General features: G+C 37.7%; 1 protein-coding gene across 3 annotated transcripts; it reads right to left on the bottom strand.

The window, feature by feature from the left end:
* On the bottom strand, positions 1 to 24,668 carry LOC103722592 (type I inositol polyphosphate 5-phosphatase 13-like). Of its 3 annotated transcripts, none has more exons than XM_008813196.4 (11): positions 23,767 to 24,668; positions 20,669 to 20,921; positions 19,717 to 20,527; positions 17,073 to 17,197; positions 16,824 to 16,908; positions 8,657 to 8,822; positions 8,434 to 8,471; positions 8,077 to 8,332; positions 7,717 to 7,840; positions 7,283 to 7,643; positions 1 to 722 (listed from the first exon to the last, which is right to left on the bottom strand). In XM_008813196.4, exons 1-11 carry the CDS (start codon positions 24,581 to 24,583, stop codon positions 393 to 395), a joined length of 3,366 nt encoding a protein of 1,121 aa, XP_008811418.2. In that variant the 5' UTR covers positions 24,584 to 24,668; the 3' UTR covers positions 1 to 392. The 3 variants fall into 3 exon arrangements, with proteins under 3 accessions (XP_008811418.2, XP_038973119.1, XP_038973120.1); XM_039117191.1 differs by having other exon boundaries at positions 8,086 to 8,332; XM_039117192.1 differs by having other exon boundaries at positions 8,161 to 8,332.
* Between the last annotated feature and the right edge of the window lie 1,884 nt (positions 24,669 to 26,552).

Here is a 26,552-nt window from a genome sequence, read left to right as displayed (position 1 = left end):
TTACAAATCAACAGAATAACTTGTACATTTATTAAGGAAACATGTCTAACATAGTTGCCTCTGAACAAACAATTGTAAATGGATAGAGAAAACATAGCATTACAGGAGCACAAAGACCCTCTTACAGACATGCTGCTATATGACCAAAGTAAACAAAACAAATTGTTTGAAATATATTGCCACAATGAATTAAAAAACAAAAAAAGAGAGAGACAGAGGGAGAGCATGGGTGAAGTGATTGGAAGATTTCTATATTAATTCCTTTCCCCCTTAAAGGATGAGAAATTTGGGCTCTGACTCTGATGGGTTTATGTACAAACAAGAAAAAAGGGATAAGAAATTGAATGTCCTTTGAGAAGGGGTCTCAGATCCTTGCTTTCGTATATTTATCTCTACAGCAGCAAGTCTACTACATTCGAGGACCCACTGGAATTGGCGAAATCAGGTCTTTGAGGGTTTGATTGAATCTGTTTTGATGTGCCTCTTGATTCATTGAATGAGGTAGTGGAAGAGATGTGACGTACTTGGGCACGGTAACTTCTGCTCTTAACTGAGCAACTGCCTCTGATGTTTACCATCAATATTGCTACCTTGCCTCCTGTATCTTCATGCCACCTATTCCGTGGGATTCCGTCAACATACTCTAGGGTATCAAGATCCTCATGGTGCAAAGATACATCAATCATATGACCAGGCTTGATTATACCAGCTGTTGGAGTAATCTGCACAGCATAATAACAAATTCACCGTTAGTCTCCATGGGAAAAACAGAAACTAAAAGATGTCTAAGATTTCTGCACAAAATCCATGCACTTTCGTAGCTCAATTATGTGTTCTGTGCAAGGGCCATGTTTCAAGATAATCTTCATATAAGCAGGAAAATAGATATTTCTATATACTCTTCCACTTCGACCTTTAGTTGCAGCTTTTTTATTACCAGAATCACAAAAACCTGCATGCCAGGGCCCAATTTTACATGTAATTTAAAAATCCATACCCTAGGGATGCATGGTATGTAATGTGTATACAAGGACTAAATATGTAATTCTCTTTTTTTCAGAAAAAAAGAAAGACAGTCGAATGGGAAATGGGATAGAAAAGAACATCCCAACAGACCATCTTGTTGGCCACCATGGACCAAGCAGCAGGTGGAGAGACCAATTTGGAACACATACCATCTAGCTAGACACAATACTAAGACCACAAAATCCAAAATAAACAAAAACCCAGATGAAAGGAAAAACAAGAAAGAAAGAAAACTCCCCATTTCCCAAACACGAGCTGCCCGACAAACCACAATTATGCCTGCATATTCCTTCACCTGAATTATCATTTTGAGTACTATTCAAGAAATTACTGACTTCTACGAACTAGAACTCCCCTTTCACCCATCTTTAACATCATTTTTTTCAACCCAATATTTACACCTCCCTTATAGGAACTACAACACTGGTTCTCAGGTTGTTATTTAATCTTTTTTGTCAAAGCCTGGTAGTGAAGCAAAACATAGATACTTATCAGCAGCATCCACCTCTTCAACAAGGAGTCCGGCATTAAGAATCAGTTGAAAACTCGACCACATGTCTCATCCTCAAAACCCTCCTAAATTTTTCCATTTCCCATGCAATACATTTAGTGATTTATTACATCCGACTTTGCTCTCACAAGAAGAGCTGAACTCCTCTAATATAGCTGATTAGTTGGTAGTAGCAATGCTAATGCAAGAAGTATAGTCAAGCTGAAACAATTTAATAAGAATTATATGGAGCGCAGTTTGCTTATGAAAAATACTTCTGTGATTTTAAAGCAAAAGTGCTACCTTTTGCTTTAAAATCACAAAGTACATTTTTAAAGGAAAATATAAGTGTTTGGTACACCATTTAGATTTGAGAAGTTTTGGTTCTCTTGTTGGTGGGGTTCAGGAGATTGTGAGAACGGCATGGCACTTTAATGGCAATGTATCACATGGAGTCAGGGTTAGCAATATGCTCCAAAGCACGAAGAAGGCTATATTGAAGTGGAACGACAACTATATTGGCAATTCAGAAAACTGAAAGACTGGAACAGCAAATTAAGTGGCTTCAAGAGAAGGATATTGATCATGGAAGGATGAATTCTCAGATATAATCAGCACTGCTTAATAAAATCAGAGAATATGACTAGGCTTTAAGGCTTCAAGTAATCCTCTAGCAACAAAAATCTCGAATCAAATGGCTTAAGGACGGAGATGCTAACACATCCTCCTTTCACAAAACTACCATTCTAAGGAGAAGGAATAGAATTCATAAACTCATACATGAGCATGGTACCACAACTGAGAAGGATTCCGAAATTAGAGCTATAGTCCAAAACTACTTCCAACATCAGTGGAATTTGCAGAGTAACAGTACTCATGTTGAACTCCCCACTATCCAATGCAATGTGACGAGGAAGCAAAATCTCCTCCTTATTAAAAAGATTACGGAAAAAGAAATAGAGGAAGCAGTAGCTCAATTATCTTCAGACAAAGCTCCTAGTCCAAATGGTTTTCAACCTCCGTTGTACAAAGTTCTTTGGTCGATCATCAAACGGGATTAGAGGCTGCAGTGAAGGAGTTCTTTATTTCTTGTCAAATGCCAAGGGATTGGAAAGCAACTTATATCACTTTGCTCCCAAAAAAGGGCTGTCCCAAGGAGGTCAAGGATTACGAACCAATAAGTTTATGTAATACCTTATACAAAATAGTGACAAAAATCTTAGTCAACAGATTGAACGTGCTTATACCAAGTCTAATTCAGCAGAGGAAGGGGCCTTTATACCAAACTGAAAACATCATGGTTCCCCAAGAAATTATTTATTCCATGGAAAAGGCATTGAGAAGAAATACCTTAAAGATGATCAAAGCAGACATAGAAAAGGCATAAGATAGAATGTCATGGACATATTTGCAAGAAATTAGTTGTTTCCTTCATAATCTTTTTTTTTCCAATATCCTTAGCCATATAATTGAGTCACAAGGTTTTGTAGGTTATTCAGATATTTATCAAATATATTGATCCATATTTTCATATCATTGTGTTTTTTATCACTGTTCATGGGCCTCCCATTACACTTCTCTTCACTTTTACGGTTTTACCTGTTAGAACAATTCTAAGTTGATGACTGCTTCCAAAACCACTAAGCAATATACATTATTAGCTATGTCAAATCCACATCATGGTTTTCGTCTTAAAACTCTTTCATTGTTTCACTTCTACATTTCTACCCATATGGATACTTTAAAATTCATTTCACAGGTTTTCTCAGTCACTTAGAACTCCAATCCAATACCCTGAATGATGGACTAACAATATGTTGTCCCTATTCCACCACCCAACCCTCTACGAGAACACCAAACAACCTCATCAAGGTGCAGAACTGAGACTAGGAAAGAAAACATTAAAATGCTCTTTCTTCATCAAATAAATCTCTGACAAGGCTTGCCTGATATAGCTCAATTAGGACCAAATGATCTCTGCCATCCATTACCATACTTACCTGGGCTTCTCCATGAAGGCAAGCAGGTCATTGCCAAGGCCACCACTATGGTTGGCTTTGCCATGACAGAACCCCCCTGAACCATATCTACTGGGAGTAATCCAAATACAAAATTGCAAAGCATCAAAACTAAAGGCTGGACAAGGAAATAATTTCTCGAGTGAACAAGAAGCATTATCCTTCCATTGGATGGAGGTGAGAGGCGGGATGTCTTAGTTTCGAAGCAAGCAGTCTACATAATCATGCATGAAGGATAACTCTATGATGACCATGGCCGCCTGAAGATTTCCAGGAAGAATTTGGCTCAGCAACATCAACATGGGTAAAGAAGGAAAAGGCAAAGATATGTTCCTTTTGTTTCACTTGAGGAATAGAGAAAAAGTAAGAGGAAAAGATGGATTTTTTTCCCTAGTCGAATAGTCTTCTAATTTTAATTTCCGTAAACTCTAAAAGCATATCCAAAGCGAGCCATGTGCAAAAGAAAAAATGTTTCATAAACATTTAAGGAAACAAGTATCCTACAAATTAGGTTTATAGGCCATCCAAGGAAGTGCTCAATCAGTAGAATGTAGCATTACCCTGTTGATATATTAATTGAGAGAGGCATTTAGTCTAGTTGTCAAAATGACCCAGCTTGTCCAATGTCAGTCAGTGCCTTCTGAACCATGCAGACATCCCGACTGATTTCTTCATAAAGACCTTAAGGAGGTCAAATCTTACCATTCGCATCCGTTGGAATTTTGTTATCATTGTTCCCCAATCTACAGTTTGCAGTCAGGCCCTCAGCCTGAACTAAGAATTTCAATCATGCCTTTGGCAACAGGTTCCATATATAGTGTGACTATGCCTGTCCACAACCTGGCTCATGGTCCCATTATTCTTGTGTGGAAGACATGATCATGATTGGAGTGATTGAATCCTATTTGGTCAGTTAAGAAGAATTGTTTTGAGCTCAAACTATCATTCTGTTTTACTTCCTCATCGCCTAGTGTTACTTATATCCCCTAACCTTGAAGTACACAATTGATTTTGGCATAGAACACTGAACAAATGCTCAGTTGCTCCTATGCTAATTAAGCGACATATCAACATTCAGCTAGGTGATGGTGTGCTGCTTCCAATTCTCATCAGCTTGTCAGTTGTCCAAAGTGATTTCACCATCTTCCAGCCACATATTACCAATGTTCTGCATGTAGCATCCAGCTTGCTATCATTTCATAGTTTAATTAGTCATGCTGCTATTTATCCAACAATACTCATATCATCTTTCATGATCTCTTTTTTCAATTATTTTCTTCACAACAATCTCAACCAAGGTTGGAAGAACCGATATTGGGCACTGTATCGGTTCTGCAGCGGCTCGAGTCAATACGGATCGTACCAGGCCTATACCAACCAAGGCAAGATACCGTGGGAAATAGGAAGAGAGAGAGAGAGAAGGGGGAGAGGAGAGAGGCTGGCGGATGCCAGCGGAGGGCCGCGGGGGGCCAGTGGAGACTGCAAGGGGCCAGCCCCCCGCGGCCCTCCGCCAACATTCACCACCTCTCCCTCTCGCTCTCCCTCCCTCCCCCTCGCTCTCTCTTTCCTTCTCCTCCCGCTTCAGCACGCATCTCATTTCTACAACCAAAATCGTATCGGTGAGCCACCAGTACAGCTCAGAACATGCAGAACCACTCGGTTCGGAACGGTTCCGCCGACCTTAATCTCAACCCTTATCAAATGCTAATAGGACTAGAATTGTCACCAATTGTTATTCCACCAATAGATATCATGCCCCATTCTTGAAAGATCCCACTCTTTCTTTTTCAAAAGAAACATGATTTTCTCCAAGATTAGCCATACCGATCGGTACTGTACTGTACCGAGTGTAACATACCACGTACCGACACTCCAATAGGATGTTACCGATATAGGGTCCGGTACCGAGACGGCGAACTTTAGTTTTCTCCCTCCAGCTTCTCACCCACAAATTTTTCTTAACTATGGCTTGCCTTCTCTAACCTTGGAATTACTTTTTTGCCATGATGAAAAAACTCTATGGCCTAATTCCCACAAGTGTAGAAAACCACATCTTCAGAAACCATCTTACTATACATCTTTCCTTATTGTATCTGCAGCACCTTCACTCCAACCACCTTTGCATCTACCCTTCTCCACTAGTTATACAATACATTTTGATTTGTTGTTATCAGTGTCTGAAGTGCCGATACTAGGTCCCAAACCGATTTTCCGACGGCATGGGTAGGTATGGGCCCGCGTCGTGCCATGCTAAGTCTGTACCGACACAGTAGAGGAGGCAAAGGAGAGGGCGAATGGGAGAGAGGAAAAGAGAGAGAAAAGGGAGAGAGGGGAGAGCCAGCGGAGGCCGGTGGAGGCTGGTGACCCAGGTAGAGAAGGCGGAGGAGGGCTTCACAGTCGGGTCCCCTGCTCCTTCGAAACAGAGGTCCGACCGTTTTTTTAATTTTTGCAACTTTTAAGTAAAATCGGCAAGCGTTCGACATAGGGGTCCGGCCGCAGAGCCCGGAGGAGCCTCCACGCGGCTCGGCAGCCTCTGCGCAACTCGCCGGCCCTCTGCCGACCAGCTTGCACCTCCCTCTCCCTTCCTTCCTCTCCCTCTTCCTTTCTCCCCCACTCGCTCTCTTTTTTCTCTCTTTCCTTCTCCAGCGACAGGTTTCGTTTCCGTTGTTGAAACCGTCCCGATCTCTTGCTGGGACGGCCCGGTACAACTGGAACCTCCCGATTCGAAACGATTCTGTAAACCCTAGTTGTTATGCTTATCTTTGTTAACCTCTTGTGACATGTACAAGCACGCGATAAGATACATAAACACATAGACGATCCATATAGATTGCTGTCCCAGGGCATAACTAACTAGGCTCTACTCCGTGACAAAATGTATAGTAGGCAATCCAAGTTGATGACCAACACTAGTCATTGCATTCATCATCTCAAAACGCATGTGGACCACCACCAAGCAACAGCTGAAATGGTATCACCCCTTGCCACTTAAGCAAGGAAACAAGTGTTCAATGCTAATTGGGTTCGGCCCTTGAGTGGTGGGTCGATGTACCATAGAAGGTGCTGCTTAGGCCCTCCCAGTCTCAAAAAGAAAAAAAAGAAAACGAAAATTAGGAATCAAAATTTAAGCGGCATGAAGAGTTCTCGAGCATATGCCCGCACTATTAACTTGTCAAGTTCTTTTGAAAAAGCTAATTATTTAGTGATTACCTAATGCATAGAGAATAAGCTACCAAAAAATCTAAAGTTTTGTATTTAGAAATTTTAGTATGTTGGAGATTGTGACGAATGGTGTGGATCCAATGCTAGATGTGCCTCAGTGTACTTCAACTATAGGGAGTTATGTAGGTTATAACCAAATTATATATATCTTATACAAGGTTTGCCGTATCGATCGGTACTGTATCATACCGATACCGAACGAGTATGTTGTACCATACCACATCGACACTCGGTATAACGAACCTTACTGCACCGACACTTGGTACGCCGAACCTTACCGCACTGACACTCGGTACACCGAACCTTACCGTGCTGATATTCAGTACGCCGAATCTCACGTATCATATCGCATACCAATAATGTAATAGGACGGTACTAATGTAGGATCCAGTACCAAGAAGGCAAACTTTGATCTTATATCTCTATTTATATCTATATCTTTGTATGTATTCGTGTGTGCAAGTTTGTATCCTCTGAAACTTTATCACGACATTAACCGAAAAGTCCAAAATATATGTAAAATTACCTTCAGCCAGCTAGGAAATCCAAAGGAAGCTCTTGTGCGAAGCTTAGATATCTGTCCATCATCCTTGACAATGGAATGACCTTCGCATGTAATTCCAAACATAGCTTTGTCCCTCTTGCATTTATTAGTTATTCTCAACATGGAGGTGTCTTGGTTTTGTAGGATTATGTTGTAAGTGTTAAAAACAGTTTCTGGAACATACTGAATTTCTTCAAGCAAACACTTGACTCTCTCATTTGAAGCAATTATATCTCCAAACTCTTGCCTCCTTGACAATTCATCTACACATGCAATATCAACATTGAATATGCACCTGACTGGTTTGTGATCACTATCTGTCACATCCATGCAAGAATCATATCTGATAAAGCAAAGGTGTTAGGTCAGGCTCTTAAAGTAGTGTTTCAATATACATCTCTACCAACACAACTTACAGGGAGATTGAAGAAACCACAGGACTTTCTAGTGAGCATTGAGCCCCTGAAACAGAATGGCTGTCACGATATAGTATTCTGTCACACCAGGCAGGAATGCGTTTCTTCTCACTGGAATCATATGCTACAAAACAATCATGATGCTTTAGCTTCAATTTTGTTATTCAAATTCTGTGAAAAAGAAGAATATTGATGACAGCAGTACCATCATACACACAGATGGTTCATAATTGTCTAGGATTAAAAAGTCAATAGAGGCCTTACATCATAAATATATGTGCAGTTGATTTTTCATCCTAGTAAACTAATACATGCTCCATCCATAAATTTCAGACATTTTAATTGTATATCTTTTAATACCAGATAGACCTGCTTGGAGTCTTTCAAATTTGTATGTTGGAGGGAATTTGATTTCTCCTTCACGCAACCCTTGAAAGACTCTACCTGCTCTCATTTCTGCTTGGAGCTGATCCCTTTCTCTAAGCCAGTCAAAGCAACTTCGAGAAATTAAGTCCATTGTTTCATCATATGTGATACCCTGGAGCCGATAGTTGAAATCACCAAAAAATATGGCCATGTCTGCATCTGATAGTTCAGGTTTTCCATCACCTGGGGTCTGCCACAGCCACATCATAGCTTTTCTTACAACCTTAAAAATTCCACAGAAAATACTAATCTGAAGATAAGAGTTACAATCCAACTGCATCATTTACATACATTTGATCCTCGAGGCAATTGAACAGCAGAAACCCCATCTGCATAAAAAGTATTAACGTCAAGATGTTAGATGAATCCAAAAATCCTGGAATTTCGGCAGGTGGAAACATGCATGTCAATTTATGACCATATTTTATGGCCATGATTGCCAATTGACAAAACTCATTTGGAGTGTGCGATTAGCCCGGAAAAATCTAAGAGGAAAGCAGGGTCAGTACAAAACCTGCAGCAACATGATTTGCAATGAAAGGGCGGTCAAAATTCATTGTTCGGAAAACATGATCAAAATCATCATTCCGCCGGTTAACTGCCTCCATATGAGCAGCAAAATGGCAATTCACAAAGCACATTTTCCTATCATAGATTCTCATCCTTAAACCTACAGCTCCCTGCAGAAAATCATTCATCAATATATCTTGTTATTTAATCAATGGACTATCAAATAAACTAAGAACTTGGAAAAGGATTCTGTTCAAGCATGTCCAGTTACCCATGATATAGAATACAACGTATAGAGTACCCAAGAGCTTCTGAACAATCAAGTACAATGCTTACAGTATAACTGTGAGAACCTGGAACTGGGCCTGGTCCACTTGACCGGCCCAGCCACCAAATTCGGCGCACCGCGAAGGAGAGGGAGGCACTCCGAAGAAGCCAGGATGCCTTGATTTAGGGTGTCTTCCTCCTCTCCTTGAGATAATCCGAAGAAGAGCCGGCAGACCCCAAGTCCCCTCCTTCCTTGGGCGATCTTCTTCCTCGTGCAGCCGACCAAGAGGGAGAGAAAGAGAGAGAGCCGAGAAGCCACGGCATGGGTGACCCTTTTCTTCCGCTTGCCACCGGAAAAAAGCCGCCGGATCTTCATCGGTATTGAATTTATATGTGATTTATGAATTTTATGGGATGATGATTTGAATGAAAAATAGATATATAAATTGGAATAGTATTTTTCGGACTATTGTTATATTTACTGTTCTTACATTGTATATGCATATTTAGATTGGATTATGATATATCTATTATGTTACAAAAGAATTTTGATGTGCATCAGATTTGGAACTCTCAGCCTGACTATGTTCTGGACCCTGCCAATTGGGGGTTATGCATTGGCAATTCTGGCGCCACCACAAGGTATAAGTGTGATATTCTAGCCCACTCCGTAGGGTATAAATGCGGTATTCTGGCCCACTCCGCAGGGTATAAGCGTGGTCATGTTTCTGGCCTAGCCATAGGATATAAGTGTGGCGGTAGTTAAAGGCTGTTGAGTTGAATGTGGTTTGTTTCGAATTGGACTTATGATTATGTATATGGATATTTGAAAGATACGGATTTCAATAGATTTGTTTTTGAAAAGAAATTAATTATGTCATTATGCTGATTCGTCATAATTTATATTTATATTTTATGTTATTATATGAATTATCTAGTTAAATTATTTATTACTTACTGGGCTATCTAACTTATTATACGATTTTTTACTATTTTTACAGATCCGAAGAGTTAGCTCGATCCGGATTTTACATAATGGGAGAGCGACTAGAAGAACTGAGGCACAAGTTATCTTAGATTAGGATTTATTTAAATTGATGTTTTATCTTAGACTATTGTTAGACATTGTAAGGTTTTGTTATTTAAAGAACCAAGTTTTACATGCTAGTAGTTTATTGTTCCGCTGTGTATTTAGAACTGTGAGACTTTATAATTTGTGTCAGTCAATGGAATAGATTGCATTTATTTTAGCTTAATTATTTTAATTACATATTTGAGATATTTGGTTAAGATGCCTTGCATGCTCATGGGGAGAGTTTCCTACGGGTGTGCGGCGGTTGGCACGGACCCCCGGCTCGCGATCTCGGGCCGGGGGCGTGACAACTTAAGTGGTATCAGAGTATGAATAGATAAATTCTAAAAGAAAATCTAGCATGACATGAGTGTAGGTAGGTAGACACTAGGGACATTGGGACGTTAGTTTGTGATAATTGTAACAACCATCCTATATACTTGTAATTAACTGGTAAGCTTATTATTGGCATGCTGTTATCTGATAGATATAGGTCAGGATGCCTCCACGTTGGATGAGAAAGACTACTTTTAAAGCTACTAATAAGGCATCAAATCCGCAAAATGGCAGCACACCCCAACAAGTTAGTAACACCCCTCAACAAGAGAGAGTCGTCAATTCTGCTAGTGATACTCAGACAGGACAACAAGAACCGGACTTGGGCCAGGTTATGCGGACTTTAGTTGATATGATCCAGATGCAACAACAGGTGCAACAGCAACAGGTTCAACAACAACAAACGTCATTGCACCATGCAGGACGAGGAAAGCAGTACGAGCAGCGTAGTAATATAGCTGAGTTCAAGAAGCTGGCTCCTCCAACCTTCAAGGGGACAACGGAGCCTTTGGAAGCTGACAATTGGCTTACAAAGATGAAGAAAGCACTTGCCGTTCAGAGATGCCAGAATGATGAAAAGATTCTTTATGCATCATACATGATGCAAGGTGAGGCATTCAACTGGTGGCGGATGTTGGAACATAAATATGAGCAAGATAGGGAGCCACTCACTTGGGAAAGATTTCAAGGAGCATTTTATGATAAGTATTTTCCTCGGAGTGTAAGGATGCAAAAAGAGCAAGAGTTTATTCATCTAAAGCAAAGGAATATGACTGTTGCAGAATACAAAGCTAAATTTACCGAATTAGCCAAATTTGTTCCAAAGTTAGTCTAGGATGACCTAGATCGAGCGCATAAATTTGAGATAGGACTAAAGACTGAAATTAGAAGACAAGTCATACCTTATAAATTGACTACCTATGCAGCTGTGGTAAATAAGGCTTAATAATTGAAAGAAAAGTTAATAATGAATGGTTGGAAAGGGAAAAAAATCAAAAGAAGAGGAACAGGTCAAATGAATTTCAAAGGCAAAGCAATGAAAACACCGAGAGTTCAAACAAGAAATCAACGAGTGACAACCCTAAGTAGATGAATATTAATAAATGTTCCAGATGTGGTAAGGCTCATGCTGACAAGGATTGCTATTGAAACACCAATGCCTGCTTTAGATGCGGTAAGATAGGTCATAAAATTGCAGACTGCCCACAAAGAAATGAGAATAGATCTACTCAGGTAATGGAAGGAAGCCAGGGGCCAAAGACTCAAGGAAGAGTATTTGCACTTACACAGCAAGATGCACGGGCTTCTGATGTGTTGACGACAGGTATTAATCTAGTCCCAACATTTATTTCTATTTATTGTTTAGTCATGCCCACTACTCTTTGTTAGACAACTCATTATGATGCTAGAAAAGATTAAATAGTTATATAATATTTTTTTGATTAATTATCAAAAGAAGAATATGAACTTTTAAATTTCGAAAGTGTTCACACGGATTAAGATATAATAATGAATGTACCAATAAGCAAGTAATTCTAGAAAAAAAAATCTAAACTTGACATGGGTATGTTGAGGTTTAAATCAGAGTGTGCAAAGGAAGTGTGGTGAATGGCATTATTTGACATTGGTCAGACAAGGCGACTTTGATTTGAAGAGTGTTATGACTTGATTTGAAAGAAGTATTCTCTACTCTTGAACTACATGTACGAAAATTTCGTGGATGAAATTTCTTTTAAGAGGGAGAGGATGTGAGAACCTGAAATTGGGCCCGGTCCACTTGACCGACCCAGCCACCAGATTCGGCCTCACGTGCATCGCACGTGAGGGCGCACCGCGAAGGAGAGGGAGGCACTCCGAAGAAGCCGAGATGCCTTGATTTAGGGTGTCTTCCTCCTCTCCTTGAGATCATCCGAAGAAGAGCCGGCAAACCCCAAGTCCCCTCCTTCCTTGGGCGATCTTCTTCCTCGTGCAGCCGCCCAAGAGGGAGAGAAAGAGAGAGAGCCGAGAAGCCACGACACGGGTGACCCTTTTCTTCCGTTTGCCACCAGAAAGAAGCCGCTGGATCTTCGTCGGGGCTGAGGTAAGGTTCCTAGCTTCACCTCTTTGTTAAACCATTTGAAAAGAAAGAAAGGAAGAAAGAAAGAAAGAAGAGAGGGAAGAAAGAGAAGGCCGACCGCCACGAGCTCTTCTTCTTCTCCCGTGCGCATGACTCCTCCGCAGGAAGATGGAGAGGGCCGGCCACCACAGGCGCTGCCGGCCTCGACTTGGCCTCTCCCGAGCTCGCCGACCTCCATTCACGGGAGAAAGAAAGAAAAAGAAAGAAGGAAAGGGGGGAAGGAAGAAAGAAGTCGGAAGAAGCTTCTGGAGAAGAAGAGAAGAAAAGAAAAGAAAAAGAAAAAAGAAGGAAAGAAAAGAAAAGAAAAAGGAAAAGAAAAGAAAGAAAGAAAGAAATAATAATAATAATAAAATAAAGGAAGGAGGGTGGTTTACGGGTATGAACCCGAATCTGAAGCCCAACCCGGGATGCTAGACACTTCTGCAGGATCGGCCCTAGAAGGATGTTAAGATTTAAGTTTTATATATATATTATGATAAATTTTAAAAGAAAAATATGATTTTTGGATATTAGGTTCTGCGAGAAATTTGTAAGATTAATTAGATTTATTGTGGATCGCATTCAATGTAAGTAATGAATTATCTTTTCTAGATTCTTCATTTATATAATATTATTTTGCATCGAATAAATTATTAATGAATTTATATGTGATTTATGAATTTTACGGGATGATGATTTGAATGAAAAATAGATATGTGAATTGGAATAGTATTTTTCGGACTATTGTTATATTTACTGTTCTTACATCATATATGCATATTTAGATCGGATTATGATATATCTATTATGTTACAAAAGAATTTTGATGTGCATCAGATTTGGAACTCTCAGCCCGACTATATTCTGGACCCTGCCAATTGGGGATTATGCATTGACAATTTTGGCCCCACCACAGGGTATAAGTGTGGTATTCTGGCCCACTCTGTAGGATATAAATGCGGTATTCTAGCCCACTCCGTAGGGTATAAGTACGGTTCTATTTCTAGCCTAGCCACAGAGTACAAGTGTGGTCGTAGTTAAAGGCTGTTGAATTGAATGTGATTTATTTTTTATTGAATTTATGATTATGTATATGGATATTTGAAAGATACGGATTTCAATGGATTTGTGTTTGAAAAGAAATTGATTATGTCATTATGCTGATTCGTCGTAATTTGTATTTATATTTTATGTTATTATATGAATTGTCTAGTTAAGTTATTTATTGCTTAGTGGATTGTCTAGCTCATTATACGATTTCTTACTGTTTTTACAGATCCAAAGAATTAGCTCGATTCGGATTTTACATAATGGGAGAGCGGCTAGAAGAACTGAGGTACAAGTTATCTTAGATTAGGATTTATTTAAATTGATGTTTTATCTTAGATTATTGTTAGACATTATAAGGTTTTGTTATTTAAAGAACCAAGTTTTACATGCTAGTAGTTTATTATTCCGCTGCGTATTTAGAACTGTGAGACTTTATAATTTGTGTCAGTCAATGGAATAAGATTGCATTTATTTTAGCTGAATTATTTTAGTTACATATTTGAGATATTTGGTTAAGATGCCTTGCATGCTCGTGGGAAGAGTTTCCTACGGGTGTGCAGCGGTTGGCACGGACCCCTGGCTTGCGATCTCGAGCCGGGGGCGTGACAATAACAACAAAAGATCTTGAGAGTTTCACCGGAAAATCAACATTAAGTTTTACAACTTCCAACAAACATAGGCAACAACCAATAGCAAAAGAACAAATGGATAAATAGGATTTTTGTAATGGTGTATCAGGAAAACTGAAAGCAATCTAAAGCTATTATTTTAATAAAAGTAGGATAGGTTAAACAACGTATATGACAAACCAAGTGTAGAAGCTGAGGAACAGATAGTAAGTAAACTAGATTATCATATAAACAGATAATGATTCAAAATAATACAAACTGCTAATGCAACAAATTTCCTTCAGCATATTCATTTCCTTATGCCTACTTGCTCATCTTAATATACATTAATGAAAAAGAATAATATCAACTAACTTCCAGAAGCACAATAACTTTCAGATGTAGTAAAGTAATTTGTGTCTAAGGCTATATGATGCAGAAGTTTATAGTTGAACGATCTGTATTGGTAAATTATTTGTTGTACTGCATAACAAATAGGGTGTGTGTGTGTTGGGGGGGGGGGGGGGGGGGGGGGGGGCGGGGGCGCAAGTATATTTCTCTTGTATCACCTCTATCATTTTGCAGTTTTCTGCATTCCTAAATTAGATCAGAATGAAGAAACTGCAGTCTATATATCTTTCCTTCTCTATTTAGAGGAGAATAAACTAATCTAGTCTCCTCTTTTTCTTAAATTTGATATGTATTTTGCCCTTGTACCCCCATTGATTTGTTTACTTCTTGCCAATGTATGAATTTATTGGTAATTATCTTGGAATTATGCTTTCAGACATGGAAGTGTTTTCCAATCATGACATACAATCGACTTTGAGATATTTAGCCCATCCACCAGCATCCTACCTTAGTTCCTAACTTGATTCCTCTTCACTTTGATTTCAATTCATCACTTGGTTCACAATATAGTTCCATGCGCTGATTATAACATTTTAGGCATGGTCTAAAATTCCAGCCTGTAGGCTTTAATTTTTATTTCCTTTCCTTAAAAGAAATGATATTTCAAGAGACAGGGTTTCAGTAATTTTTTGATATGTTTCAGCCCATGTGTAAAAGCATTTTCGTCATGCATTTCCCATATCTAGTTCATTCCAGCATTCTGCATTCACCGGACAGAGGTAAGAGAAAGTGAAAAGCCAAACTAATGACAATTATTAATAACTTACAGCTAATAAAACTTTTGGATTCACACCAAAATTGACCCACAAAAACTCAATAATGGCAGATTTTGTAATTTTCTAGTAAAGCTCATCAAGCTACACCCAAGGTTATTCATATCAGATGTTTAACTATGTATTCATAAGTGCTATTTAGCAGTTTCATAATGGATTTTCATCTTTCCAACTTCTGTCTGGTTATTTTCAAGTTGAAACTTTTATAAACCAAAAAAATTTCCCCATTTAACATAATAACATTATCAAAAACTTTACTTGAACAATGATTATTCAAAATATAGTTTACATCATCAATCTTCTGAGGCTGCCCTATGAATGTCTAAGCATACAACTACGTCTTTAACACTGAAGAATATCTACTACATAGGCAGATGTTTCTCAGCATTCCTCGAGCTCTAGATTCATTGAAGGGCCTATATTGTTGATCAAGGTAAGTTTATGGTTCACACAGCTAAAAACACGTTTGAAAGCATATAGATATAATATTATTTGTTTCTTCCACTGAAACAATTTTACTAATTGCCAGAATATAATGAAGATCAAACACAGAAGCATACCTTTCAAAAAAGTTAAATTCATTTTTTTAGCAAATGGCTCACTTCAGTATCTTTGATTGGAATATTTCAGAATAATCTGACACCTCCTACTATTCAAGCACTTGTCAGCATTTCTCTATTCAAAAGGCAATAGCATGAAACCTCAGAAGCTTTTGTTTGGAAGAGCCTATTCATATTGTTACTTTGGACTAAGAGGGTTTCTTTCAAAGCCGTTGGGTTCTCATAGGTTTCTTTCAGCCACAGTGATACTATAATGGATTATGGACATAGGCATCAATTGTTGCAAGGTACAAAATTAGTCTCTCACTTGAGCAACTATAGGGTGCTTTGAAAAATTATCACCTGTAGATCATCAACAATCTATGAATAGGAGAGGATGTAGGAACAAGGCCCCTAGTTGATCTATAACTAAGAAATTTGCAAAACGATTCAGATAGAACTGATTAGAGTTTGGATGTTGTGCTTCGCTCTCTATCTCTCTCTAAAACTTTGAAAGTTTTAGATATTAGTGACTTTTCAATTTGGATGACATATTAGTTGGCTACATATGATCTAATGGCCAACTATTGTTGTGAATAAATGAACTGAAGGAAAAATTTGCAAGTATTTCTTGATTAATTGACATTCAGGCCATTAACTGACAGATACAGTCATACTCGGAACTTGTTAGAGCCAGTTTTCAGGTTGCGACAAACAAAACCGTGTTTTTGAGTCTAGTTGCTCTTTTCATACTCTGTGGTTTATGAAATCCAAAAACAATAGATACAGCACATATTCTTTTAATAAAAATGAGTGTAAGTGCTCGCCTATATTTATTGAATGGAACCCCCTTGAAGCTTGTAACTGTTTAAATTCTCTCCCTATTTTCTCATACTGGAAAAGAGAAAGCTTAAATCAAAATTCATTAGTCGAACATCACTTCCATTCCTTGAGATTCCAAAGACAGAAAAAGAAAACAATAGTTTCAAACGCTAACGAATAGGTTTAATAAATGAATACCTTGTTGCCAATTGCACGTCCAAACCCACATGGGACTGCTGCAGTATCAACATCACCAATATATGGCTGAAGATATTTTCTAGCCCTACGAGAAGTTATAAATATATAAACAAATAAATCAAGAAATAAAGAGGATGAAAGGCACAAAGAAAAGCAAGTAATTACAGCTGGATGCTCTAGAATACACTTGCAAATGATATTAAGGAAATAACATATGAAGTTCACATTTCATTTTGTTGATAGATTTACCATACTGCAACAAGTAGTCCTGCCAGCTGCCTAGAACCAACACGCTCGAAATAATTTCCTTCACCTAAAATCTTACCAATGGCATCCAACCACCACTGTCCATTTGCACTTCCCTCAAGTCCTACCTAAAGCAAAAAACATTCAAAATAATAAATTTACAGAGAACAAGACTTGATTTCCACAAAACTTGGCAAATTATAGGTTATTTGAACCCAAAGATTTGAAATGCTTCAGAAAACCAATTGAACCCTTTAATCTATAGCAAGGAAATCAAGTCCCTAGTTAAAAATTTAAATATTATTCATGGGAATCAAAATCACACAGCCTAAGTTAGAAAAGGTGGTGTATCATTTCTTCCCATGTTGGAAAGATAACAAAAGTTCAATATATCTAAATTATTTTCATGAGCAAAACTATAAGAACATGCCTCTTGCTTTCCTTTTAACAATAAGACTCCCGTCCAGTATAATCACCATACTCATACTCTCTTTCTTGATCTCTGTCTCTCTCTTCCTATCTGCTTTTTTCTCTCCTCTGCCCACTTTTTCTTTCATTACTGCTCCTCGTTAGTATAAGAAAATGTTTAAAAGCAAATTCATTTATATTTCCTTGTGCAATGCATGTGCTCACATGCCAGCTAGTGCATATGTTGTGTGTGCACGTGTGTGCAATGTGTGTGTGCACATGTGTGCAATGTGTGTGTGCATGCTTGTATGCATGGTAACATCTGTAGGTAGATGTATGGGTGCATGTGCACATGCTTGCGTGCATGCTGCATGTAAAAAGACATACTAGAACATCCAAGTGAATGATCCATATCTTTTATCATCAAGTTTTACATATACTGAAATAAAAATTGGAACAAAATTCAAGTTGTTCAGATAGTCCTTTACAACCAATCCACACTTATTTTTCATTCTAATATTGAAAAATTATTTGTAACTCCATGTAACGAACAATTGATACATAGATGAGTAGTCTTCAGAGCATATAATACTTTTGGTTATAGACACTATGAATGCTTTAAGATCATGATGAATGATGTGGATCATTGGTTTGGATGTCCCATCACATAATCTAAATTCAGGGTATAATTTAATTGTCTATGCCTTGTGATCATGAAAGAATTTAAGTCATCCCACTCCACCAACACACACAGAAATATTATAATCTTATAGTTGGATGTCCCGGATTCAATGCCGAGGAGAGAAAGACACCTCACTCTCTCAAGAGGCCCCTCCACCCTAACCCCCTCCCCAGCTTGATTTAGGTAGATCCCCCAAAAAAATATTTTTTGCACACTGGTTTAGTCTTCTATTTATTCATTGTAGCTTTTATGTACCAAGCACAGCACTGTATACCATAATGAGTGCAATATACTGAGACATGACCATGTCAAATTTTTCTAAATGGAATAAGTTATAAACATAGAAAAAACATGGTAAGGATAAAAGGCTTAAGAAATTATGACAAGAAATCAGTTAAAATAAAGAATAATGAAACCATCAAGATCGTTTTGGTTAAGGAATGGAAATTATGGAATTTAAAACATTCGAGAATGCAAGATGAAAGGAGAAAAAATTGGGGATACAATGCATAGTAAACTCCGAGAAATACATAGAATTATGATAATATTCAAATGGCTTCTTATACAAAGACTAGGTAGCAAATGTTTAATATAATATTATCCTCCACCAGCAAACCTTCATGCAACACTTAAGTTTGGCTTCTTGCATGTAATAATGGATTGACAGGCTTATGAAATTGATGTACTTGCAAAAAAGACTGATACAAAAATCATTCTAATTTTATCTGAATAAACATATAGTTTGTATCTACATACACAATCTTAGGAGATGAGGAAGATTTAAATTTCAAAGTATATATTGACACCGAGGCGTGTGTGAAACAGCAATCAAAGATCTACAGATAACTTATGAAGTGCTTGGAGTCCCGAATAGCAATATGTCTTCACTAGTGGCCTGTTAAAATTTCTTATAGATTCCATATTCAAGAAGAGGGCCACTTGTGCAGGCCACTTGGAGAAATAAGCTTGGCTAATGAGATAAAGAGAAGCATGAACTTTAAATTGGAACTAGGAAAGGAAGATATTGATAATAAGCTTACAAAAGATCAGATCAAGACTGATATGGGGTGCAAATTTCATTAAGAACAAGTATGGAATTCAAGAATGCTAATAATTCAAGAGGAAGATATTCACTAAAGAAAATATAGACTGTAATATATAAAATAATTAAAAAGATATACAAGGATGCTCATAGACTGGAAGGAAATAAAATATAAAAAATGGAAATATATCTTTTAAGAGTCGGAAAAAATGCACATGTGCATTATATGAGCCAGGAAAATAATAAATCTGTGGTGGATGTATGGACAACAACAAATGTAGTAAAAACCATTTGAGATGGCTCAGGTGCTTGCAGCATAAGCCAGAAATAGCTTCAGTGATAAGTGGGTCTAGTGTTCAAATTGTAAGGTCTAGGAAAACAAGGTATATGTCACAGGAAACCTGAAGATAATTATTCAATATACAAATACATGTACATATATATACATACATGTAAAGGAAAAAAACAAAAATGAGCACCAACAATTTAGAGGCAAAATGTTGCAGCAATCTTACAGTTTCTTTTGCCACAGCCATGGCAAGAAAACCAGCACCCATTTCCACCTCTTGCAACCCAACAACCACCACTCCAACCTCTGACGATGCACCACCCAGCCAAGATATAAGTGATTCACAAGATGCTTTTTCTTGCCCAACATTCCAAGTACCCACCAAAATTTTAAGATGTTCTGTTTTTGTATAAAATGGCTCTTTATGGGTTAGCACTGATCGCAAGATACCATCAAGAGGCCCTGGAGATGCCAGGTTCCATCCACGAATACCACCATGATTAGCCAATGTAAAGATATAAGAACCTCCAACAGCCATCTTTATTACTGGGCTGCTATGGGCTATCCATCTTCCCAGCAAACATCCATCGAGATCCATCACCTGGACAGTGCCATCTACATAGCCCACCCACAATCGCATCCCAAAGGTACAAAGACACTGCACAGAAGAAGAGTGATGCCGAACTTCTTGTAACCTAATGCCATCTCCATCCCACTGCACGACCAAGCCATTTGCACATCCAGTCCAAATCATTCCATCCACTGTCATTGTCAATGCTTCTGTTCTTCGATTATCATCTCCAAATGCTCCCTTGACTGCAACTCTCCGAACAACATCAGCTGCTCCCATCAAGGCATTACGTGAACGCTGGAAAAAGCTAACAGGACCTCGTTGTTTTTCCTTCTTTGAAATAGTGACAAAATTCATCTTCATCTCATGTTCTTCATATAGATCATGCACTGACAAGGTATCAAACCTAGTCTCAACCTGACCATCTATGTTGAAAACTTTCAGAAGTTCCTTTGTATGAGAATCCCTGTGATATTAACCAGGATGGGGAGTTACTGCCAATATAAAATAACCAAACTGATCCAGTGCCACAAGATGTAAACAAATTACATCCTGTAAGATACTAGTCTCAAGTAATTATTAAAAAGAGAAGTTCATGAAGTTATACCACAGGGCAAAAGAGAGGTAACCACCACTCCATACTTTTGACCTAGAATTATCAGATAATAGATATCTGACATCCATGTTAGGCAATATACACACCCCTCCAACAGTCACCAGGCTTCTAAGATCAACATAGGACCTCTCAACTAACGAAGCAGTCATATGCCCTTCTTCTATTGTTAGAGAAAGGGATTTCTCAATGGCCTCCCAAGACCAGGCTCTTATGACTCCACCTTCAGAACCAGACCACAATTCCCCTGGAATTTACAAATACAGCATGAAATGAATTAGATTGATTTGTACTACTAATTTTAAATCTTTGAAGCCACATAAGACACAACTGAACCCGTACTTTGGAGAAAATAACTACCCAAAAGACATGATTAAAAAAGCACTTAAGGAAGTATAATAATGCAAATATACAAGAAATTTAATAGTCAATATGAGTTAGATAATACAAAATTACACATCAGAACAAACTTACTTATTGCTGAAGTGATTCTTTAACAGCATGATCAATTTGATTGAAAAAAAGTGTATCGGGGCAAAAGAGTCGAGCATGAATGTAATAAAAATATGGACAATAAGTCTTGCTTTTGAAAAGAATAGGTCATATTTAAGCAACAATAAATGACGGTTTAGAGCATTAGGCCAAGATATAGAGCTACAGTTCCAACAGTTGGGATGCATAAAAATGGATGGGACAGACCTGTATGTACCAGTAGTTTCTATTTTGTTGATACTGACCATTTCAGTCCGTTCCTAACCATATTGGCATCGTACAATTTGGGTTCAAAACTGGCACAGGTTCCCAATACCCCTTTTCTAATCATTCATATGAACTGAAGTTCGGGTCAATTTGTCTACACTTAGTAGGTTAATAAGATCGCTATTATCAATCAACTTCTTCATGTCCTCCTTTTCTTCCTCATCACGGAGTTAATTCATTTAAAATCTATACATAAATTATAAAACCTTACATAATATTAACTTCAAGTCATGCCAAGATATTCTACATGGTCCCTCCATGGGTCATCCACTAGGACTGCCTTTACAGTTGAGAACCTTGTCAATCTCTTGCAGCGGTTCATAGTTCAGAAATTTACTTCAGTGAAAGTTTGAGAAGTTTTGTATATCAGATTTAGTTCTATGGAAAGGTACAATATTATATCTCCTTCAATCATTTAGTTTCCCTATTATTAAAATTTCAATACAGAAGCCAGTTAACCATCTTAAGTTCTTAACCTAACATTCACTATGTGTTTCCATACCTCAACAGGTATCAACAAGACCCTACACTTACCCTTTTGCATCCTTTCAAATTCAGTGAAGGAAACCATGCATCTCTTTAATTAGGCTCTTTTGAAAAGGCTTCTAAAACAGAATCTTCATTAAATTACTTCAAACACTATTCTCATTATATCTCTACTTCTTTATCTCTTAACCTGCTAACATTAAGAAATCTTAACCTTGTTTTGAGCCCAACCAAGACTTATGCACCAAAAAGGAAATCGAAAAAAGGTTGCATACCTAGCCCTACCTATTCACTCCTTTGCCCTTACTGCTTAATATCTTTCAAATCCTCTACATCATTGTTATTTGTAATTTCTTGAGAAAATTTCCTTTTTCAAGGTCATAATTTAATCCTCAAAATTAACAACCAAGTTTCTTTATCTGTATAATACTTACCTTTATGTTCTCCAAAACTTCTGTAGGTACTGTTATAATATTATTTGCCATGCAAACCAACATCATACATGGTAAGCCAAATATCTTCAAAGAATTATAAATAAAATGGGGGACATCTTACAAATGAGAGCTATGAAGCTCAAACAGCCTCCCAACAAAACTCATGAGAAATTTATGTTTCCCAGACAATGATCGCAAGGAAAAGAGAGAGATGGTCCCCTTTCAAGCTCCGTTCTTTGGAGGTAAAATATCATGAAAAAGTTGATCAACTTTTCTATTGACCAACTTACCTATGTTTTCTAGCTAAAAAAGTGAGGTTGCTAAGTTAATTTCCCATGGGCAATATTTACCCATGAATTAGGTGGAAACATTTACCCACGTAGGAGATTGGTAAGTTCGTTTCCCATTAGCCGGATAAAGTGGCCCTATTTTTTGTTCCTAAAATACCCTTCATTATGCTAATACACTAATAAACCTTAACCTCTCATTTTGCTAGTTGGTGATGAATTCAAGCAAATTTGTTCCTTTTTTCCTTTACTCGTGCTTAATTAAATGCATTTTTAAATATTTTGTCATGCCCTTATATCATCTAGCCTCCCCCCTCCTAAAAAAACCTATATAGGATTTGATATGAGAAAATTGGGTTTCAATCACAAATGGGTAGTACATGATAAGTGTGCAAAATGGACCTAGAAGCATAAAGGGTATAATTAGAAAGATGGATAGATCTTAGCAACTTAACCGGAAAATCATAATACAAGATAATATGGGTAACAAATTCCGGAGTCACTTTCCAATGCATAAAAGAACATAGGTTATTATTTTTCTGTCTAAGTATTGCCTAGGTAACACTTATCCAGGAAAATGTAATTTCCCAGGTAAGTCTCACACCCCCCAAAGAATAAGCCCTTAAGAGAATCCTCTTTCCTTAAAGCCTCTAAAGAAATCTTTAGGAACATTCATCAAAATTACCTAAATAGCGCCAAAATAAGATGGTTCCTGTGTATTGCATCCTCGATCCTTCCTGATAGCTAAGAAGCCAAAGCAACTAAATCAAGATGCCCAATTCACATGGTTATATACGTTGTCCTAGTTGATCTTCTACTTATATAGCCTAATGTCAGAACAGCTTAGACAGCAATAAAATTGTTGAAGTATTTGTCATCCCTCAACAAAAGTACAATGAAATGTAATAGAACATCTAGGTCAAAGCACCTGAGTTATATTGTCGATGGGCTATTTTAGTAAGTATCATTGTGCTTCACATCCGCCACTTCAGTCACCAGTTGTTTATATTGGCTACATCTCACATTCACTTTGAAAAATGAGTATTTCTCTGGTTCTAACTAAGGGTTATTCATGCCATATGATACAGAAATAAGCTGAAAGATAGATGATTTGAATGGCAATTACCATATGAAGTGATGACAATGGAGAGAACAGGAGAGTCGTGTGCTCGCCAGGAAAGCCCTTCCTTGAAATTCCCCCCTTTACCCGTCGGCGAATTCCTTGGTGCCGGCTGCTCCATCCTCCAAGATCGAATCTTCCCATCCTTGTGACCACTCCAAACCAACCCACTGGCGTCATCAACAGCCAAGCACAGCGTGGGGGACGTGCGGCACGACTCCCAGAAAGGAGCACTCTCCTCATCCCCTCTCTTGACCACACCCGTACCCCACCCCTCGAACACATCGGAGAGATTCCAGAACCGGACCCCGGACTCCTGACCAGCCCAGAGCTGGGAATCCGAACAGGCGATGGTCCGGAGGAAGGAACCTACCTGCGTCTCGCGGAGTGGGCGGGGCCTCAGCTCCAGTGAAGGCGGGCGACCAGGATGGACCGCGGCCCGCGGGGGAACCTGGAAGATCCCCATCCCGCCGCCCCTGCCGGCGAACTCCCGGAGCGCTCCGGCAGGGGACCGGCCGGCGGCGACGCCGGAGACGGAGGAGGGAGGATTCTGGCGGTCCGAAGATCCGTGGGGGCGGCGGTGGGGTGGGAGAGGGGGAGGGAGGTGGGGATCCACAAAGAGGGAAGGGGGAGGAGAGGAATTAGAATTATCGCTGTTGGTGGTGTTGTCGTCGATATCGAAGAAGGGGCTGTTGGTGGCGGAGGCGGTGTTGCGGGGCTCGTCGGGGCTGTGCCGGCGGAGGGGGGTTTGGGGGATTGCATCGGGGGAGAGAAGTATGGTGAGTCGCTGAGCCCAGTCATCGTCTTCCACTCTTTCGCCCATTTCTTTGTAGGTGGTGGTGGTGATGGGAGGAGAGGCGAAGGGATCCCACGATTATTTTGGGGAGTAGGGGATGTCGGGCTATCGTACAGGTCCGGGGGAAGTACTTTTACCTCATGAGGATTTTTTTTTTTTGGGAAGCTGACGTGTGAATATATATATATATATATATAGAGAGAGAGAGAGAGAGAGAGAGAGTAGTTGAAAACGTACTTTTTGATGTTTAGTTGGTCATAAAAATGGTCATGGATAACATAATTTTTTATTTATATTTAGTTGGACATCTATTTTATAAAAATTTATATAAAATATTTATTATATTTTTAATAAAAAATATAAGTAAAAACATTGTATGTATAATTTTTAGAATCAAATACGTGGAACTATAGAGATTTTGAAGGTTCAATACCAAAATGGCCGGAGTATATTTAGTAGATATTTTTAAATATTTTTAACTATAAAAATTACCATAATGCATAATATATGTAGATAATTATCTAATTATTAAAATTACCAAAATTTATATTTACAAATAGCTATTAAAAATATTTATTGGATTAAACTTTTAATTAATAGTTAGACAACTTCAATTTTAAAAAGTTATTAATATATTTTTATATTAAAATTACCATAGTTTTTTATATTATGGTAATTTTTAATATTATATTTTTAATAGTATTAAAAATAGTTATTAAGAAGATTATAATGCTTTAATAATATTTTTGGAAAAAAATCCTAATTTTTATCTCGTAGGGAAGTGGCTTTCATACGTCCAAGGGTTCTTTCTTTTAAAATATTCTCATAAAAAATATTTTTCTATCTCTTCTTTAAAAATTCTAACCAAATATGAGCTACTTTTTTATTTTTCAATTAACCATACTTTCTCTACTTCTCTTCTTGGGAACTAAATGAGTTCTGATATGGAGAAACACTATCAGTAACATCAAAAGAAATAAAGACTTTCTAAGTAATTTTAATCCAGTGTAACACCTCAATATCTGAAAGGAAATGAGTTGCTTCCTTTACTACTCACCACTTCAGTGGATTTAAATAGAAAAGCCAAGGCCTTCTGCCTGAGCCCGTATGTGGGCTTCTATTTTCTAATTTTATTGGTCGTATTAAACCTGTTGCGTCTGAACAGCCATTATACCCAAAAAAAAACTTACTAAAACTAAAATATCTTACCTTTTCATTTAGCTATCAAACGGAAAAAGAGAGAAAACTCGACTCCATTCCAACATTTATAAAAAATTGTAGAAAAATAGAGACATTTTTGAAAGTAGTGTTAAAAAAATGAATCTTGTACATATTATCTTTCACTCAAAAACAAAATTCCGAACACACAAATAAAAAATAAATTAATTAGTAATAAATTAGATTTTTGTACATGTCATGCACAAAACAAATTTGCATGCATGCACAAAAAATGCATCCAAAAAATTTAATCTTAATAAAATTAGGTTTTTAGTGGATTTTTGCACATCATTACACGCAAAATAATTGCACGCTTGCACAAAAAACATGCATGAGAAAATTCAATCCTACTAAAATTATATTTTTAGTAGCACGAAAAAAATAAATAAAATTATATTCAAATAAAAAAATCCACACACATACAAAAAAGAAATATTGGCTTTTTTGTTTGTATATCTAAAAAAGTTTCATTCAAAAGAAAATTGCACCCGTGCACATAAATGGAAAGAAATTTTGCACATATTTATGTATAAAAAAATTGCATGTACACAAAAAACATAGGCAAGAAAATTCAAACATACTAAAAAAATATTTTTGGTTTCAAAAAAGAAAATTATTTAAAAAATATTCAAACAAAAAATCGATGCATGTATGGAAAAAAAATTAGTGTTTTAGTGATTCGTGCACACAAAAAGTTTCAAAAAAAAAAAATTTGTACGCACACACATAAAAGGAAAAGATTCTTACACATGTTCAGGCACAAAAAAAAATTATATGA

Source organism: Phoenix dactylifera, unplaced genomic scaffold (genome assembly GCF_009389715.1).
Source record: "Phoenix dactylifera cultivar Barhee BC4 unplaced genomic scaffold, palm_55x_up_171113_PBpolish2nd_filt_p 000189F, whole genome shotgun sequence".
NCBI classification, from domain to species: domain Eukaryota; kingdom Viridiplantae; phylum Streptophyta; class Magnoliopsida; order Arecales; family Arecaceae; genus Phoenix; species Phoenix dactylifera.
Note: the sequence above shows the minus strand (reverse complement) of the source record. Positions and strands in the feature narration are given on the sequence as shown.